The sequence below is a fragment of the Rana temporaria genome, chromosome 6, assembly GCF_905171775.1.
Source record: "Rana temporaria chromosome 6, aRanTem1.1, whole genome shotgun sequence".
Classification (NCBI taxonomy): Eukaryota; Metazoa; Chordata; class Amphibia; order Anura; family Ranidae; genus Rana; species Rana temporaria.
In genome coordinates this window covers 143,016,713-143,036,728 of record NC_053494.1, presented here as the reverse complement: position 1 = coordinate 143,036,728, position 20,016 = coordinate 143,016,713, and the positions used below count along the sequence as shown (strand labels likewise).

Below are 20,016 nucleotides of genomic sequence, written 5' to 3'. Positions count from 1 at the left end.
ACTAGTAAAAAAATAAAAATTATGGTTCTGTAAAAATATCCCATAATTTGTAGACGATATAACTTTTGCGAAAAACAATCAATATATGCTTATAGAGATTTGTTTTACCAAAAAATGTAGCAGAATACATATTGGCTTAAATTGATGAAGACATTGGATTTTATAAATGTATTTAATGGCTATGTCTTATAGCAGAAAGTAGAACATTTCCAAATTTTTTTGTTTATAGTTTAAAAAATTAAAATTCTATTTGTGGGAAAAAAAGGACATACATTTTATGTGTGTACAGCGTCTCACAACCGCGCAATTGTCGGTTAAAATGCAGTGCCGTACTGCAAAAAATGGCCTCGAAGGTGGGTAAACCTTCCGGTGCTGAAGTGGTTAAAAACATTTACATTAGTGTATGTAAAAACCACATTCAAAACCCTAAGCATATATTAGCATACCCAACCGTGCAATATTCAAGTTTTAGCCCTTGAGAAGGTGTCAGACCTTACGACATAGACCATTTGATTTTACAAGTCCTTAATAGCATCAATTCAATTAATGTGGGCTGATGTCAGTAAAGCATAGATAAATGTGCTTGAAGGAAAAAATATATAATTTTCTGATCACAAGAAATACACATGTATTATCAATATATCCCTACTGAAGCAATTATTTCTATCCAATCATTGCTACTCTTTGGCAACACAGCCTACTTTACTGTGTGTTAGCATGAAGGTATTACATGAGGAAACATCTCTAATAAATGCTTCCCATGTGATCCACAATAGAGTCTGAGAGCTCAGCTGTTCTATTACAATCCAAAGTGAGATTAAAATAGCACTTTGATTAGTAATAGCTATTGAATGGCACTGAATGGGTCAATGGTACAACGTCTTAACAATATCACCACAATGGTGTTCTGTTACAGACAGAATTTCTAATTAAACATGTTGATTAAAAAGTTGGCCACAAGTTCGATAACTATTAACGAGGCAATTAAATAAGGATGGTAATTAGAGACAAAGAAGAGCGATTTGAGAATTTGATCTTTCCCAATTGTATTTTGGGTCAATTACTCCTAGTGCTTCACAGATTGAGCAAAAGTGAGTGCTCTGAATCAAATCCTAGCTGTTTAGCGCACAGTAGATTAACAGCAGCTTTGTCTGAAGTGCAGCTTCAAAGTGGAAGAATGTACAAAGCTTCTGTGAATCCCACATTATTCATAGACCATATTCAACAACATTAGCAGGTATGTAAGAAAGAACACATTTTTGTTAGACCCGGTGAACATCAGTTAAAGAAAAAAAGGGGCAAAGGAGAAACGAGGAAATGTTCCCCTTGCTTGGGTAAATCCATATACAAAAGGTTGCTCACCACCAGGGCTTTGTTTTCAGGTGGAACCTCGTGGAACTCAGTTTCACCACCTCTGGCTCAGATCCTTTGGTGCCTGCTAACCACAATCACTTGTAAACACAGAAGTCTGGTTTCTGTGTTTACAAGTGACAGCTGTGCACTCTGTATGTAATGCAATCCTGGTATTTAATGCCCCTTTTAGACCCTCCTACTGTTTTCGTGAAATTTGACTGAACACATCCACTATTTGATGTGATTTGGTTGGTGTGTGTAGGGGAGGGGTTTTGTGGGGCAGTGGTGAAGTTCCAGCACCTATTGTTTGAGAAAAAAAGCCCCGCTCACCACTAACATAATTTAGAAGTTCCTTCATTGCACTAGCATATACAGCAATGATCACCATTCAGAAGCCCAGAAACAAATAGCCAATATCCTTTTCTTTACTTTGAACTGAATTAGGCGATGTTTATTGTGGCAGAATCGAACATGTCTTTTTTTCTGGATGTCAAATTATGCTTTTTAGTGAATTGTTTGCAAGAATATACTGGGGGGGGGTGTTATATGCCCCTCGGACTAGTGCTGTCACTATAAAATGGGTCGGCTGCATTAAAACCTGATGGCTGCCCATTAAAATTATTGAGATGAAAGAGCCAGATCCTCAAAAAGGGATATGCCGGCGTAACTGCTGTTACGCCGTCGTATCCCTGTTTCTAACTATGGAACTGATCCACAGAATCAGTTTCTCATAGATAGGCAGAAGATCCGACATGTGTAAGGGACTTACACTGCCGGATCTTAGGATGCAGTACCGCATCCGCCGCTGGGGGCATTTTGTGTCAAAATGCCGCCTTGGGTATGCAAATTAGCACTTACGGAGATCCACAAAGCTTTTACGCTTCGTTTTTTCTCCGTAAGTTTTAGTTTGCAAACGCAAAATTAGGGCTGCTTTTACAAAGTGTAAACTGTTTACACCATGTAAAAGCAGACCCTTCTGTCTTTTTTTTTTTGTTTTGAATTTTTTTTTTTTGCCGTATCTTTTTTTTTTTCGACGCAAGTTTATTGACCCGACGCGATCCACAAAGCTACAACGTAATTTCGCGCTATGCACGTCGGGAAAATGACGTCTTGAGCATGCGCAGTACGGCCGGCGCGGGAGCGTGCCTAATTTAAATGGGAATCGCCCCCATTTGAAGAGGAACGCCTTGCGCCGGCGGAATTTAAGTTACACAGCCAAAAATTTCTAGGTAAGTGCTTTGTGGATCGGGCACTTAGGCAGAAATTTTAAGGCAGTGTAACTTAAATGGAAAAATTTACGTTACGCCGGCTCTTTGTGGATCTGGCCCAAAGTGCCTCCAATCCCAACGTCTGGTTCACCCACTCTGAATCCACACCAGTTACCATGCATGTCATAGAGCAACATGACATCAGCGAAGGCTAGTTTTACTGGCCACTAGTGGGGCACTTTTAACCCACGCTAGTGGCCAAAGAAGGCGTTAATTGCGCCTGTGTTGCACTTTCCATTCATTTCAATGGGCAGCAGCCATGTAGGAGATCTGTATACAGCACTCCCACACCACCCCAAAGATGCTGCTTGCAGGGCTTTCACACTGGGGAGGCATGAGAGGCGCATTTCAGGTGCTTTGCAGGCGCTATTTTTTAGCGCTAAAATGCCTGAAAAGCGCCTTAGTGTGAAAGGGGTCTTAGTATGTCTCTCCTTAAACAGTGATCATGCATTTTCTTGTAAAATACCAGCAGTCACTCCTGTGATGGAGCAGCATGGCTGTCACAGCATGGCCCCTCAAAGTCTCCTATACCAAGGCAGCATTATCTCATAAGGTCTCATGCCCAAGGACGTTTTAAAAAACGAGCTGTAATGCTAGTACCGATGCCAGGAAAAAAGCAGCGTTAAAAACGTGATGTTATTAGCATTTTGCATTGGCATCAATGTGCGTTCAGCCGCGCTAGCTTTCAGCCGCATTTCTCTGCCTTTATTCAAAATCAATGGTTCCCTATGGAAGCCCATTGATTTGAATAGAAGTTGCACCAGAAGTGGGGCGATGATCCGACTTGCGATGCGACTTATGTGCAGAGGATCTTGAAGGGAAATGAAAACAAATTGGAGTGCCCCCCCCCCCAGGACGATACCAGACTCTTTGGTGTGGTATGGGTTTTAAGGGGAATCCCCACGCCAAGAAAATGGAGTGGTGTTCCCCCAAAATCCATACCAGACCCTTATCCGAGCACGCAGCCCGGCAGGTCAGGAAAGGGGGGGGGGTGATTTTCCCCCTCCTGTACCATACCAGGGTACATGCCCTCAACATGGGGGGGTGGGTGGTTTGGTGGAGGGGGCTCCCATTAAAATCCATACCAGATAGAAGGGTCTGGTATCATCCTGGGGGGGGGACCCTGTGCCAATTTATTTTTTTCATTTTGGTGGGGTTTCCCTTCAAGATCCTCCACACACAAGTCGCTCCGCAAGTTGGATCATCATGATCCGACTTCTGCTGCAACTTCTATTCAAATCAATGGGCTCCCATAGGGAACCATTGATTTTGAATAGAGGCAGAAAGAAGCCGGACAAGACTTAAAGCTCTGTATACAGCATTAAAGTGGTTGTAAACCCTTACAGACCACTTTCACCTACAGATAAGCCTAGATTAAGGCTTACCTGTAGGTGCTGGAAATATCTCCTAAACCTACACAGTTTAGGAGATATTTACAATTCCCCGTACGGCGATGTCTTCCGCGCATGCGCCCATGTATTCAGCGCATGCGCACTCAAGAAAGGGCACGCTGTGACCTTCCTAGCTGGGGTCATGCTGTGACTGGCCAGTCACAGAGCCGGAGTTTGCAGGCCCAGAAGGAAGAGGGGTGAAGAATGGACGCTTTCTACAACAGAGGACATCAGTGACATCACAGGCTTCGGTTTCAGGTAAGTGACACTTAATGGGCTACTATGCAATGCATAGTAGCCCAATATGCTTTACCTTTGCAGGGAAACAAAGAGGAAGCAAAACCCATCAGGGTTTACATACTCTTTAAGCCACGTTTAACAGATTTTACTGGCTTTTACAGCTCTAGCGCTGAAGCCTCAGAACGCGCTGGTCCTGGATTTTTTGGGGAGCTTAAAAACGCCTAAGCCACCAACAGCTCAAAAATGCCTGTGTGGGTATGAGGCAATTGAATAACATGGAGAGGCATTTTTAAGCTGTAAAAAAAAGGTCCTAAAGCGCGGCTGTAAAAATGCCCGGTGGGCATGAGGCTTAACACACAAAAGCTGCAATTTTCGGAAACATAATACCAGTTGCACTCCATAATGTGAAAGTGCTACCGTATTTATCGGCGTATACCGCGCACTATTTTGCCCTGAAAATCAGGGCAAAATCGTGGGTGCGCGATATACGCCGATACCCGCTTTCCCGCCACGAGTTTGAATACTGCGCCGGCATATACCGAGCGCAGTACACTCGTGAATCTTCGTGCAGTCTCGGCGCCTCTCGCACTGACGTCCTGAGCGTACAGGACGTCAGCGCGACAGTTGCCGAGCCTGCCCGAAGATTCACGAGTGTACTGCGCTCGGTATATGCCGGCGCAGTATTCGAACTCGTGGCGGGAAAGCGGGTATCGGCGTATATCGCGCACCCACGAGCGGGGAGGACGCGAGGACGCCGCAGAAGGACGCCGGACCCGCCGAAGAGGACACCCGACATGCCGAAGAGGTCACCCGACCCGCCGAAGACAGACGCCGGACCCGCCGAAGAGGACACCCGAAGCCGCAGAAGGACGCCGGACCCGACGAGGCCGCCGATGGACGCCGCGCAAGACACCAAAACTGTAAGTACAAAAAAACAAAAAAACTTTTTTTCCACAGGATTGGGGGCCACTTTAGGGGTGAGCGGTATACGCGGGAGCGCGTTATACCGCGATAAATACGGTAAATAATTCTCTGTTAATTCTTTAAAGGCGGCAGTCATGTTATTTAAGTCTCTTAAAAAATATGTTTCATTATGGAATCTCCGCATATACATATAGTACATGCATAATTTGGAAAGGATTTCCATGTAAGCCTTTTTTCTTTTTTTGTGAGACATATTAAATCCCATCCTTGTATCATAATTGATTTGACTTTTGTACTTCAGCCAGAAGGCTACTAATTAACTTATGATTCAGTGACCAGATCAGTGTAATCTCCAGCATCAAGCAACTTTTATACTGTGAAGCTGTACTGGAGGCTGCCATTCTGACTTTCTTGTAAAAATAATAGCTACCTAGCGTGCTTAATTTTTTTCTTATTCATTGGCCTTAGACAAACATATAGATTAAAAAAGTGAAATCAGAAACTTACAATCTGTACACTTCTAGATCAGTGCCTCAAAAAGTATTGAAGCCATTGGATTACCATAATAGTCAGACAGCATACTCAGAAGAAATGGTCAGTAATAGCCGCCTCTAATCTCTCAGCCCAGCTTTTTTTAAAATATCAGACAAGTCTTGGCAGCACTGTAACAAACACCTATGGTGGCAGATTGGTGTTTTGGTTACTGTCGTGGGAAGCCACAGATAGTGATGCCACGTACACACGACCGTTTTTCATGTCATGGAAAAAAACAAAATTTTTCTCAACGTGATTCCTCTCAAGCCTGCCTTGCATACACACGGTCGTGATAAAAAATGCTCGAGCAAAGCGTGGTGACGTACAACACGTACAACGGCACTATAAAGGGAAAGTTCCATTCGAAAGGCGCCACCCTTTGGGCTAATTATGCTAATTTCCCGTCTCATAACTTACTTCTGAGCAGGCACGTTTTTCCCCTTTATTGAAGCTTACACACGATTGTTTTTCGAGAAAAACGACGACGTGAAAAACGAAGAGAAAAAATAGAGCATGTTCTAAATTTTTAATGCCCATTTTTCTCGTCGAGAAAAGGGCTCTACACGCAAAGGTTTTTAACAACCAATTTAAAAAATTGCATTTTTCTCGTCATGAAAAACAGTTGTGTGTACTCGGCATAAGAGTTAATGTTGCATTGTTTTTATGGGATGCTGCACTTTATACATCTTGTACTGTCTTATAGCTAGATTCACAAAGAGTTACGCCGGCGTATCAGTAGATGCGCCGTTGTAACTCGGAATCTCAGGCCACGTACACACGACTGAGAAACTCGACGGGCAAAACACATCGTTTTGCTCGTCGAGTTCCTTGTTCGGCTGTCAAAAAACTCGTCGAGCCAAATGTTCCCATTGCCCAACGAGGAAATAGAGAACATGCTTTCTTTTTGGCTCGACGAGTTTCCCCGACGGGTTTCTCGGCGAAAAGTGTACACACGACCGGTTTTCTCGGCAGAATACGTCTCCCATCGAGTTTCTTGCTGAATTCTGCCGAGAAAACCGGTCGTGTGTACGAGGCCTAAGCCGTCGTATGTTTAAGTGTAGTCTCAAACTGAGATACACTTAAACCTAGCTAAGATACGACGGCCTGCGCCGTCGTATCTTAGCTGTCTAGTTCCGCCGGCCGCTAGGGGCGTGAGCGCTGATTTACGCCTAGAATGCGTAAATCAGCGAGATACGCCGATTCACGAACGTACGCTTGCCCGTCGCAGTTTTCCGGCATAAAGTTAGTCAAACAAATAGCTGGCCTAGCCAATGTTAAGTATGGCCGTCGTTCCCGCGTTGAAATTTGAAAAATTGACATCGTTTGCGTAAGTTGTCCGTGAATGGGGCTGGACGTAATTTACGTTCACGTCGAAACCAATACGTCCTTGCGGCGTACTTTGGAGCAATGCACACTGTGATATGTCCACGGATGGCGCATGCGCCGTTCGTAAAAAACGTCAATCACGTTGGGTCACGAGTAATTTACATAAAACACGCCCCCCATCCTCATTTGAATTAGGCGCACTTACGCCGGCCATTTACGTTATGCTGCCGTAACTTAGGAGGTAAGTGCTTTGTGAATACAGCACTTGCCTCTCTGACTTACAGCGGCGTAGCGTGTATGCAATATGCTACGCCGCCTCAAAAGTGAGCCGCCCTACCTGAATCCAGCTATTAAAGTAGAATTTTGGGCCTTGTAACTGCCTCCCCCCTCCTAAAATCTATACTAACTAACCTAGTTAAAAAAGGTGGCTATGCCTACCCATTTTTAGGTCGCTCCAGTCTGTTCATGTGATCAGCTCCTCTGTGTCAGGCAGTGGCAGCTGCAGGGGAGTGGAGGGAGCGCCAAAAATGGATGGGCCAAAGTAAGCCTATGGGTGAAGTCACTAATCAGGTATTACCAGCTGATGTCAAAAGATCTTTTCCTGCAGCTGGTGCTGGCTTGGAAAAAAGAAGAAATGGATGCACATCCAAAGTTTTCAAAAGTGCCTTTTATTGCAGACGGTCAAAATACACCAGGGACACCAGGTGTTAGTCACATAGACGCGTTTCACACATCTGATCTTTGCTTAATCATTACCTGGCTGACACAGGGGAGATCACAGGGCCAGACCAGAGTGGCCTGATAATAGGTAAGTAAATACGTTTAGGGGGAGGACACATTTTTAAGCATAGTTAGAAAAAGACCAACATTTTTTTTTAATGAATAATAATCCCAGAGAGGAAAATAGCAACATTACATGACCAGTCAGGGTTGTGGAAGCCTGCTTTTCTGAATGGATTTTACCACTTGAGACCCGCGCTATTGACAAAAGACGTCAACAGCGCGGCTCTCAGTTGCCAACTGGACGTCTTTGGACGTCATTTTAAAGCATTACACGCGCGCGCCACTGGGGAGCGCACAGCGGGTAAACACTGTCCCGGCGCATCGCTGGGAAGCCGATGCGTGTACCTGGCGGCCGCGATCGTCGGTAAGACAGCAGGGACGTGGAGCTCTGTGTGTAAACACAGAGCTCCACGTGCTGTCAGAGGAGAGGAGACCGATCTGTGTCCCTTGTACATAGGGACACAGCATCGGTCACCTCCCCCAGTCACCCCCTCCCCCCACACAGTTAGAAGACACCTAGGATACACATTTAACCCCTTCCTCACCCCCTAATGTTAACCCCTTCACTGCCAGTCACATTTATACAGTAATTAGTGCATGAATGGCGCCAAATTTGTGTCAAAAGTGTCCGATACGTCCGTCGCAATATCGCAGTCCCAATAAAAATCGCAGATCGCCGCCATTACTAGTAAAAAAAAAATCAAAAAAAAAATCATAATTCTGTCCCCTATTTTGTAGGCTCTATAACTTTTGCGCAAACCAGTCGCTTATTGCGTTTTTTTTTTTTTTTTTTTTTTACAAAAATACGTCGAAAAATACGTATCGGCCTTAACTGAGGAAAAAAAAGTTTTTTTTAAAAATGGGATATTTATTATAGCAACAAGTAAAAAATATATATATATTTTTTTAAATTGTCGCTCTTTTTTTGTTTATAGCGCAAAAACTAAAAACCGCAGAGGTGATCAAATACCACCAAAAGAAAGCTCTATTTGTGGGAAAAAAATTACGCCAATTTTGTTTGGGAGCCACGTCGCACGACCGCGCAAATGTCAGTTAAAGCGACGCAGTGCTGTAAGCTGAAATTTCGCCTGGGAACGAAGGGGGTTTATGTGCCCAGTAAGCAAGTGGTTAACCGCAGTTTCAGAGGTCACACACGCCATGTACTTGCACAATACCTGTGATGGCATTCTCATTGAACCAATCACAGTAATCACCTGTGTAAATACTGCATGTGTCTACAGTCAGCTCTCCCCTTATTCTCACAATGGCTGTGGATTGCTTCCACACTTTATAGCACAGAATAATAATAATGATAATGATAATAATAATCAGCTCCATTCTCTGGACATGCCTAGCGACTCTCAATGTCATTGACAAAGCATAGCCAACAGTCGATCTTTGTAAATACTTGTATGTATTTTGCAGTATAAATGTATTTATATTATACATCAAAGTGAAAGTACTGCATTTACTGATGCTCTGTTAGCTTGAAAAGTTTCATCTGTGTGCCCCATTTGATCCTGGTGTGGATCAAACATAGTTGTCATTTAAACACATCAGTGACAGCACGCAAAAAATGAGATCACCTTGGGGTGTTTACTTTCAAATGAGGGGTCATTTTGTGGATGTTTGTACTGTCCTAGCATTTTTATTTGAAATGTCTTGTAAAAGAAAGTAAAATGTTTGATCTTTTTTCCTTTACATAATACAAATAAATATCCAAGTGATTATTAACCACCTCAATGCCTGGCACTTTTACCCCCTTCCTGCCTAAGCCAATTTTAAGCTTTTAGCGCTGTCACACTTTAAAAGAAGATTGTGCGGTCATGCAACACTAAGTCAAAATCAATGTTTATCATTTGTTTGAGACCAAGCTTTTTTATTGGTAGTATTTAACCACTTAAGGACCGCCTAACGCCGATATACGTCGGCAGAATGGCATGGCTGGGCACAGGCACATACCTGTACGTTGACTTTAAGAGCCCAGCCGTGGGTCGCACGCACGTTGCCGGCGGCACGCTCATGACCCGGTCCCGAAGCTCCGTGACCGCGCCCACGGGTCCCACGGACCCGCTCGCCGCCGGTGTCCATGACAATGACAATGGTCCCAAAAATGTGTCAAAAGCGTCTGATGTGTCCGCCATAATGTCGCAGTTGCAAAAAAAATCGCTGATCGCCGCCATTATTAGTTTAAAAAAAAAAATTATTAATAAAAATGCAATACAACTATCCCCAATTTTGTAAACGCTATAACTTTTGCGCAAACCAATCAAACGCTTATTGCCTTTTTTTTACCAAAAAAGTAGAAGAATACGTATCAGCCTAAACTGAGGAAACAAAATTTTATATATTTTTTGGGGATATTTATTATAGCAAACAGTAAAAAATGTCGCTCTATTTTTGCTTATAGCGCAAAAAATAAAAACCGCAGAGGTCATCAAATACCACCAAAAGAAAGCTCTATTTGTGGGGAAAAAGGACACCAATTTTGTTTGGGAGCCACGTCGCACGACCGCACAATTGTCAGTTAAAGCGACACAGTGCGGAATTGCAAAAACTGGGTCTTTATTTTTTACTTAATAAACAAAAAAAGACTGCAAATTTTGAAAAAAATTAAGTTTTATTTTGTTATAACATTTTGCAAATAAGTAATATTGATTCTTCATTGGTGTTCGCTGATGAGGCTGCATCAATGGACACTGATGGGGCTGGACTGATGGGGCTGCACTAATGGGCACTGATGAGCAGGCATTGACAAAGCTGCACTGATGGGCACCGATTGGGGCTGCACAGTGTAAATGCTGTACTCACTGTGCCAGCAAGTCTGTTTACATGTGATCAGCTGTGATTAGACACAGCTAATCACATGGTAAATTACTTCTATGATTGGCCTTTTACCCTGATCTGTGAATCGCTGCATGGAGTTTAGCCGACTGACTCATTGTACCATTTTGAAATACATCTCTATATTTTCCTGGATCCTTCTTGGTGGGGTGGTTGTCGCGTACCTATTTTCCCCTGTGTCCAGCTTCCTCCTGGAGTTATTTGCATTTTTCATCTAGACATCACCAGTTTCCTTGACCTCGCTTTGCAAGCAACGCTCTCTTTCTGCATGGTTTAATCTTGTTCCTATATTGGATGTTTTCATTGGCCACCTGCCGATCAAGACCTGGGTGATTTGCAAGATAGCGAGACCCTCTTTCTGCTTTTGCAATCACTGTATCCTGAATTATGTCCTGAAGAAGCCCTATGGCTAAACGCGTTGATACACTCAGGGCTTTTATCATATTATATGCATCTTTAATTGTCATGTCCCCTTTTTTATCATGTATGTGTCTTTTCTCTATTAAAATTATGTCCAATTATCTCTATTGTTTACTGTGCCGTTGAAGTCTGAATTGGGTCCACCCTTGGGTTCCCTTTTTCCCCCTTTTTTATCATTAATATTTCGGACTGGGGGTTACTCGCACCGTTTTTTTCAATGATTTTATGGGTATTGCCGGGATCCGACAATATTACAGCCGCAAGCAGTTTTAAATGAAATTTTTTCTTTTAAAATAATGATCATTTTGCTGCTCTCATTCATTACACTATGTACAGCTGCTATGTAAGCAGCCTTACATAGTGTGGGGGCATGGACTTAGCACCCTGAGCCATGACTGGCCAAAGGCACCATGTGTGTATATCAGCCTGTCTGACAGAGGCTAGACTGGGCAAATGGCTGGCTTCTGTTAAACGGGCATGCGGGAAAACAGCATCTAATTGGCATCTGATCAGCACTGGCAACCAATGGCTGCAAGTGCTGACCGGTGTGCTATGGCGGGCAGATCGTTGTACTAACATTCATTTTTTATTGGTTAGGCCGCTGGGTTGAACACAATTTTTTTTAACGTCAGCAGGACAGGAAATTAGAGTACATTTTTCCAACAGTGCCCTGGATAGCATTAAAAACCTGACAGCTGTTCTAACCTTTCCATGCTCCATTCAAAGCTACACAAGACATTTTGACTTTCACACTTTAATATTACATATTGCCTGGTTAACATGATGTCTGTTTTGTTTTTTTCTTTCTCTTTTTTTTAATGATCCAGCATGGCTACATACACTTATTATAATGTAGAAAGCAAGCATGTTGGAAAGAGGTGATCAAGAAATAAAACACGTGCCATGATGTGATTACGATGTGGGCAAGAATGCACTTAGGATATACTTCCTTGCCTTTTCAGATATCATGTTTTTCTTTCATCATATTTTCAAAGACTTTCAGATTGATTCATGGTTGAAAGCAGGGTTTCCTATCTACAATTTTTCGGGGTGGGCATGTTAGGCAGAGATTAGATGTACTAGCTTCCTTCTGCTGCCCACAGGACTGTTATGCTTTGCCGTCTACACTGGATTAGATCAACTGACATATGATGACCTTTAAATAAGTCACATTTCTTAACACTGTGGAACAACAAAGGAAAACAAGTATGTCGCTGAAGTTTTGGATATCATCAAAAGTGTTGTTTTATCAGTTAACACACTGAATCGCTCAAACAACTCTGATCTGCACATTAGATGATCAAACATCCAAGGTATTTGCACAGAGACAAAAGCTTTAAAGGGGTTGTAAAGGTTTGTTTTTTATTTTATAAATAGGTTCCTTTAAGCTAGTGCATTGTTGGTGCACTTAAATTTTCCTTCAATTTCCCTTGTAAATGTTTTTTTTCTTTGTCTGAATTTCTCACTTCCTGTTTCTAGCTTGCCCCCAGCATCCATGGGGGTTAGTCAGCCAGAACAGCTTACTGACGAGGAACAGGACGTGAGAAATTCAGACAAAGAAAAAAACAACATGTAGAAGGGAAATCGAAGGAAAAGGTAAGTGAACCAACAATGCACTAGCTTAAAGGAACCTATTTAGAAAATAAAATACTAACCTTTACAACCCCTTTAATTTGCAATGATTCAGGAATGTATGTAACCTATTCTATAGGAGGGACCGGCTGTGCCTCTCTATTCTGCCTTTATTGTTGCTCCTAAAATTTGTATTACTAATCCGCTCCCCCTTACTCCAACACCAACGATTTCATTATTATTATTTCACAGGATTTATATAGCCAACAGTTTGTGCAGCATATTACAACATGAGAGCAGACTGTACAGTTGCCATAAAATGTAATGCACGAGGAATCAGAAGGCCCTGCTCTTGTGCAGGGAACTCAACCTACTCTCTAATCAGCGGACTCCCCCCCCCTGCACAGACATTCACTGGGAAGATCAGTCTGCTGCTGTTTATCCACCCTTACCTGTATTGAGTTTACTGTAGCTAGATCTGTTCCTGTATGATATTCCTAAAATACTGATAGGCAGGTGATTGTGCAAGCTGCAGTATTTTCACTTGGTGTACTGTGTCCTTTGCACAGTGTGCACCTAAAGCTACATGAATACAATTGCTGGTGTTCTCATATTAATACCACAGGCAGTTATCAGCAAGTATTGTCAGTATTTATGCAACTACATCTCCCTGCGGGCCATTAGTATGTCTGGAAGGACAACAAGGAGAGGCAGAGAGTCATGAGTCATTAAAAGAGGGCAAGCAGGCTCTGCGTCTAGAGGCAGCAGTGTTGGTCGTGGACACGGTGCATCCTCATCAGCACGTGGCCGTGGGACAGGCTCGTCCTTTTTTTCGGCAGGTTGCCGTGTTGAGCCGCAACATGCCGAAGACTTGGTAGAGTGAATGACCAAGCCGTCCTCATCCTCCTCATCCTCTCTCACCCAGGCTCAGGGTACTTTGTCTGGCAAAGCAGCTGCCAACACAGCCTCTTTCCGCTGCTCAATAGCATCAGTCACTCCTTCCCTAGCCCCACCATGTCCTGAGGAGTCCCCCGAACTGTTTCACCACTGTGTTGGATACATGCTGCAGGAGGATGCGCAGCGTTTTGAAGGCTCCGATGATGATACCCAGCTAGAGGAAGGCAGTAACGTGAGCCCAGAGAGAGGGGGTGCCCAAGAAGGACAGCAATCTGACAGTCATGTTCCCCCAGATGCAGCATACTGCCAGGTTTGCTACAGTTATTAGGAGGGAGGGGATGATGAGGTCACTGACTCCACATGGGTGCCTGATAGGAGAGAGGAGGAGGAGGAGGAGGAGGCACATCTCCAACGAGGCAGGGTGCCCTCCAGGGGCCAGCTTAAGGGCAGCACACCGACTGCATCACACCGCAGAGCTCTGCATGTGCAGGGCGCTGCTGTCTCTATGCGTTATTCCAAAAGTTCTTTGGTGTGGGCCTTTGAGACCAGTGCATCAGATCACACCGCTGTTATTTGCAACATATGTTGCAAGCGTTTCTCGTGTGGCAAAAACATCACCCGCTTGGGCACCACATGCTTGACCAAACATATGTCGACCTGCCATGCAGTTCATTGGCAAGCGTACCTCAAAGACCCACACAAAATAACAAAGCGAACCTCTCCTTGCTCCTCATCAGCTGGGATTTCCAACTCCACTATACCTTCAGTCCTCTCTGAAGCCTGCACTGATAAGACTGAAGGTGTAGAATAAGGTGTGTCACAGCCAAGTACTTGCGGGCAATCTACTATTGGTACACTGACGTCAGATTGTACCAGGCAAATTTCCCTGCCGCAGCTGCTGCAGCGCTGAAAGAAGTTCGCTCCCAGCCATCCACATGACCAGCGGTTGAATGCTAGCTTAGCTAAATTGCTAGCACTTCAACTGCTGCCTTTTCAGTTGGTAGACTCTGCCCCCTTCCGTGAGTTTGTGGAATGAGCGGTACCTCAGTGGCAGGTTCCCAAACGCCACTTTTTCTCACGGAAGGCGATTCCAGCTCTCTACCGGCATGTGGAAGGCAATGTCCATGCCTCACTGGACAGGGCGGTCAGTGGTAAGGTGCATATTACCGCTGACTCATGGTCCAGCAGGCATGGACAGGGACGTTATCCATCTTTCACGGGGCATTGGGTGACTCTGGAAAGGATGCAGGACAGGGTACAGTAGCGTTGGAAGTTGTTGTCACACCTCTCTCCTTCACCCCTACACTTCTTCCTCTGTGGCCTCTTCCTGTGATGATTTGTCCTCGGAACCAGTGGTGCTCTGTAGGTGTACAAGGGGCTACGCAGGTACACGGGCAAAGAGATGCCATGCGGTGCTTGAGCTGGTGTGCTTGGGGGACAGGAGCCACACTGGGTCAGAGGTTCTGTCAGCACTGCAGGGGCAGGCTCAGAGGTGGTTGACGCCATGCCAGCTTAAGCCAGGAATGGTGGTTTGCGACAATGGCACCAACCTCCTCTCCGCCCTCCGACAGCGACAACTGACCCATGTGTCCTGTTTTGCTCATGTCCTTAACTTGGTTGTGCAGTGGTTCTTGGGCAGGTACCCGAGCTTACAGGATGTCCTGAAGCAGGCCAGGAAACTCTGTGTGCATTTCTGATGGTCAAATAATGCCAGTGCTTGGCTGGCTGACCTCCAAAAGGAATACAACCTGCCCAAGACCTGCCTAATCTGTGACATGCCCACCAGGTGGAACTCTAAGTTTGCCATGGTGCATAGGCTGCACACGCAGCAGAGGGCCATCAATAAGTATCTGTGCCAATATGGCACCAGGACAAGGTCAGGGGAGCTTGTATTTTCCCCACGCCAGTGGGCCATGATCAGGGATGCATGCACTGTCCTTTCACCATTTCAGGAGGCCACGAGGATGGTGAGCAGTGACAGTGCATGCATCATTGACACTGTCCCTCTTATCCACCTGTTGGAGCACACGCTGCGTGGAATAATGGACATGGCACTTGAGGCAGAACAGAGGGAGGAAGAGGAGGACTTCCTTACCTCTCAAGGCCCCCTTTATCCAGTGTTCCTGCTTGCCCGCCTATCACACAGGAAGAGGACGAGGAGGAGGAGGATTGTGTCAGCATGGAGGTGGAGCCTAGCACTCAAAATCAGCAGCAGTCTTCAAGGGGATCAATTATAGTCCAAAGAATCCCATGGACTTGTACGTGGCTTAGAGGAGGTGGCTGCAGATCATACATTTATACATGTTCCCTGGGGCAAGACCCGGTTCCCCAAACCCTGTTTTAGGACAATAACTTGCATATTAGCCTTTAAAATTAACGTTTGCGTCCCATAGACTTCAACGGGGTTCTAAAGTTTGCACGAACGTTCAGTCCGTTCAAAGGTTCTGATGCGAACTGAACCGGGGGGTGTTCGGCTCATCCCTACTCTGCAGGTACGTGAAATACAGGCTTGTGAATCAGCAGTGATAATGCTAATAGTCAATATCCCTGAAACATTTTTTATCTCACTGTTGTGCAAGCAGGCACAGTCTACACAAAAGTGAAAACTCTGCTCTTAATTCTGGAGCAGTGTTGCATTGTTAGAAAAAAAAATGATAAAAATACATGTGTGGTAGCGCTGCTAGATAAATAAACATAAATCCATAACTTGATAGTACATACAATCAAACTTCATATAAAGTGCATGTGCCACTGTGCAAAATATATATCTAGATAGTGATGAAATAAATATGATAAAAAAAAGTCAACAATATATAAAAGGTGCATGTGCCACTGTTCAAAATAGAAAAAATAATAATAATAATAATATATGAAGTGATAAAAAAAAAATATGATGAAAAAAGTCCACAATATTAGAAGAGACTCTAACAGATAAAAGCTCTAAACAGTCTCTACTTGTGAACCGTGTTTCACGAACACACAATGTGACTCCACTCCCTGCTACCTTCACCAAGGGCAATGCAGGCTCACCTCCATCATAGACCCCTAGGGGTTACTTGGGTTAATAGGCTGATACTCTGGTTCCTTAAGACACTGTGTGATTTCCCTTTAAGGATGGCTTCACATTAGTCACCAGCAACTCCAAGATGACATGGAAAGACAAACATGCTTCCAATAGTGCAGTACCTAGGGGTAATTCTTACCACCCAAGCTTCATGAAATGCCCTCACATTTATTGATTAAAAATAAGGCATATAACAACATCCAGCAAGTCTCACGTATTGTGATGATAGTCCCACCGCCAGGCTCCACCTCTATGCATTACGCCACAGCACATAGCTCCACACAGGTATTTTCTATCATTGTAGATGTGGGAACACTTAGGTGGTAGCAGCGGCTCGACTTGCATCCCTGTGACTGGGGGCAACACACAACCATTCAATTGCTTTTCAGTGTTGCATTATTACCACACAACCGCAAGAAGCCACATTAGGTGGACTGCACTGGAACTTTCAGCAGGTATTTGTAGGCCTTTTCAAGGGGACTCAGAGAAACATGTAAGTGTAGATGCAGCACATATTGTTAAGTAAGATCATAATTCTACTTTAAATAATTTGGATGACATGATAAACTATTATTATTATTTTTCATTTTATCAATGTTTGAGGGGTAAAATCGACATTTGTTTTTGGCCATAGTAATGAGAAGTTTGAAAGAAGCGGGACTGCAATTTTTTCTCAAATGACAAAAATTCTAATAGTGTACAGTATGTAGTATTTGTTCAGTAAAGTCCATTCATTTCAAAATCAAATGTTAAAAGCAAATGAAATTTAGAAGTACTTTCATACGCCATTTGTCAAGTCATGGAATGCACTGAGAATTTTTGTACAAATGTTCATACAAACATTTGTTTGGAAATCTACTAGTGAATGGCCAGCTTTACACAGACAAGGATGAATGAATGAATGAATGAATAGAATAGAGCTCCAGGAGAGCTGTGCTCTCCTGGAGCTCCCCACTGACCGCTATCATCTTCAGCTGGTGGCTTCCGGGTACTGACCTCTGGCCATTTAAAATGGCTGCGCCACAGTTACATCAGTCCCGTGCATGAGTGAGAGTTCAGCTAGTTTGGCATTGCTGAAATTGTGCCCTGAACTGGACATGTGCATATCAGTGTACAGCGGTGGACAGGCAGGTACGAAACGTTAATGCTGCTGAAACATAGTATGTCTATTCTACATGAATGTCTATTCTACATTTTTAATACTAATGTTCCACTTTAAATCTGCCTTTTTAAAATAACAAATGCAATATTTCAGAGGTTGGATATAGTTGAATACCTTTGGTAGTTTAATAATACATTGTTTAAAGAGGTCTATATTTCAGACAGAAGGAGAAAAAACTGAGGAGTAAGAAAAGACAAAGAGGTTTGTGTTTAAACAGAGACAGTACCTCTGAATGAGGGGCACTGGGGAGCTATGCAGGGATAGCGGCAGCCAGACAACTCGCTATTCCAACTTTCTATTGGCTGTTATTAAGACACAAACGGCACAATATCAAGTATTTTCTCCTTTCTTAGATGAGAAAGAGGAACGCCTGTCAGTATAAGGTATATGGACACACCCCACCATACACCCAGCTACACTGACAATTAAGAATCAATAAGAAAATGACTGCATAAACTAAATACATTTTCTCACCTCTACTTTTCCTTAATACTGGCTTTTAGTAATTTACAAATGCAATAATTTTGGAGGTTTTGGCACATAAACTGTACAACGTAATATAGAAGTCTATATATCAGTCAGAAAAGAGGAACAGAGAAGTGAAGAGGGGATTTTGGCTCCAAGATATTGCCAAAACAGTTAGGACAAACCAGACAACTCAATATTGTGACTATTGGTTATTACTGAATCACAAACAATGCAATACCAAGTCTACATCTGCAATTGTGGTCAACAAATTAGACAGGAATGGTGAGGTATAAACAAGACTTACCATTCTAGCATCCCACAAGGACAAAGTCTTGTCTGCAGAGCTGGTGAGCACAATGTTGGAGTATGGAAGAAACTCAATGCTGTTGACAGAGTCCACATGGCCTCTCATGGTGTACCTACACCGCTCACTGTCAAACAAAAGCCATAAGAGATTAACTAGCAAGCAAAGGCACATAAACAACTGTTCTTACTTGAAAATCTGCAAATTCAAGCACTGCATTAATATATATATATATATATATATATATATATATATATATATTTTGTATCCATAAAGATTTTATTGAGATTTTATTGAGAATAAAAAAGAGAACAATGTCACAGATAATACAGCATCAAAAATATATATGACAAGCGAGCTCAAGGGGAGCTACAACACATTGCTACGCTTGAGATATAAGAACCAGCAAAACATATATGACCAGATTCAAACAGTATTCTCAATAACCCCATAGGAACTTTCATCTATTGCATATCTCCCAAGGGGGAAGTAGCTTAAAGTGGCAAAGAAGGGAGATATCGGGATAATCGTAATCAAAAGCCTCTGGTTCCTTCTACAAAGTATAACTCATAACCTGCTATGGCCCTTTACCTACATAGATAGGTCCTATATCTGTCACGAAGTTCCCCGTTACAAGCAGTATGGGTGGACGGGTCGGCACAACGCCACCCCGCCTTCTCAGCATTGATAAAGAAGAAAGAGGGAGTAGAAAAGAGAAAGGGAGAGAAAGAAAGATTCCAAAGAAGGGAGAGGGAGAGAGCGAGAGAGAGGGAGAAAAAAAAGGGGGGGAGGAGGGGAAACAGCATGAAGAGGAGCACCGTAACTCAAAGTCACATAGCTGAGGAGATAAGTGAGGAGGTATGTGGGGAAGCCCACTGCCCTCACCGTCCACATCATATTGGAAGAAGTATAGACTAGTGATGTCCTAAACCAGTCACCAACCGGGCTTAAAATCACTGGTTGTCAATCAGCCCACGATTCGCACAAGAGTTTGGTATACCGCTGTGCCTCGGGAATCGAACCACTCGCTCCAAACGCAAGTGAAGGCGTGAATTCTATCCTGTGCCGTGCATATCAGTTCCTCTATCACTGTTAAATGGTTAATGCGTGTCACCCATTATTTTATAGACGGTGGCACCGTAGCTCTCCAGTGAACTAATATTTTAAACGTTTAGATAAAACAATGAATACTACATAGTAAAAATATTCTTTCCACCATGTTGATGAAAACCAGCAACGTAGTTTCCAAAATTTGCATACAAAGACTTTTATATTTAATATTAAAAGTACCAATATTTTCCATAATTGAAATAATGTATTCAGACAAAGAGAACAAAACGTAAAACCTCTGAAAGAACAAGAAAATAAGCAGTTCAATAAGGGAGATAAAATATACATGAGGAGTTAACACGTGCTTAACAATTCACAAGTCGATATATCAGGTCATTATTAATTCCATTGCACGG

The 20,016-nt window shown here is 43.3% G+C and overlaps 1 protein-coding gene across 1 annotated transcript in view; it reads right to left on the bottom strand.

Annotated features, from left to right (window-relative positions):
* SPAG16 (sperm associated antigen 16) overlaps positions 1–20,016 on the bottom strand; it is a 1,251,920-nt gene that overhangs the window by 524,111 nt on the left and 707,793 nt on the right. The window contains exon 13 of the mRNA XM_040357476.1: positions 18,551–18,677. Coding sequence (XP_040213410.1) covers positions 18,551–18,677 — 127 coding nt within the window. The remainder of the gene's footprint in view (positions 1–18,550; positions 18,678–20,016) is intronic.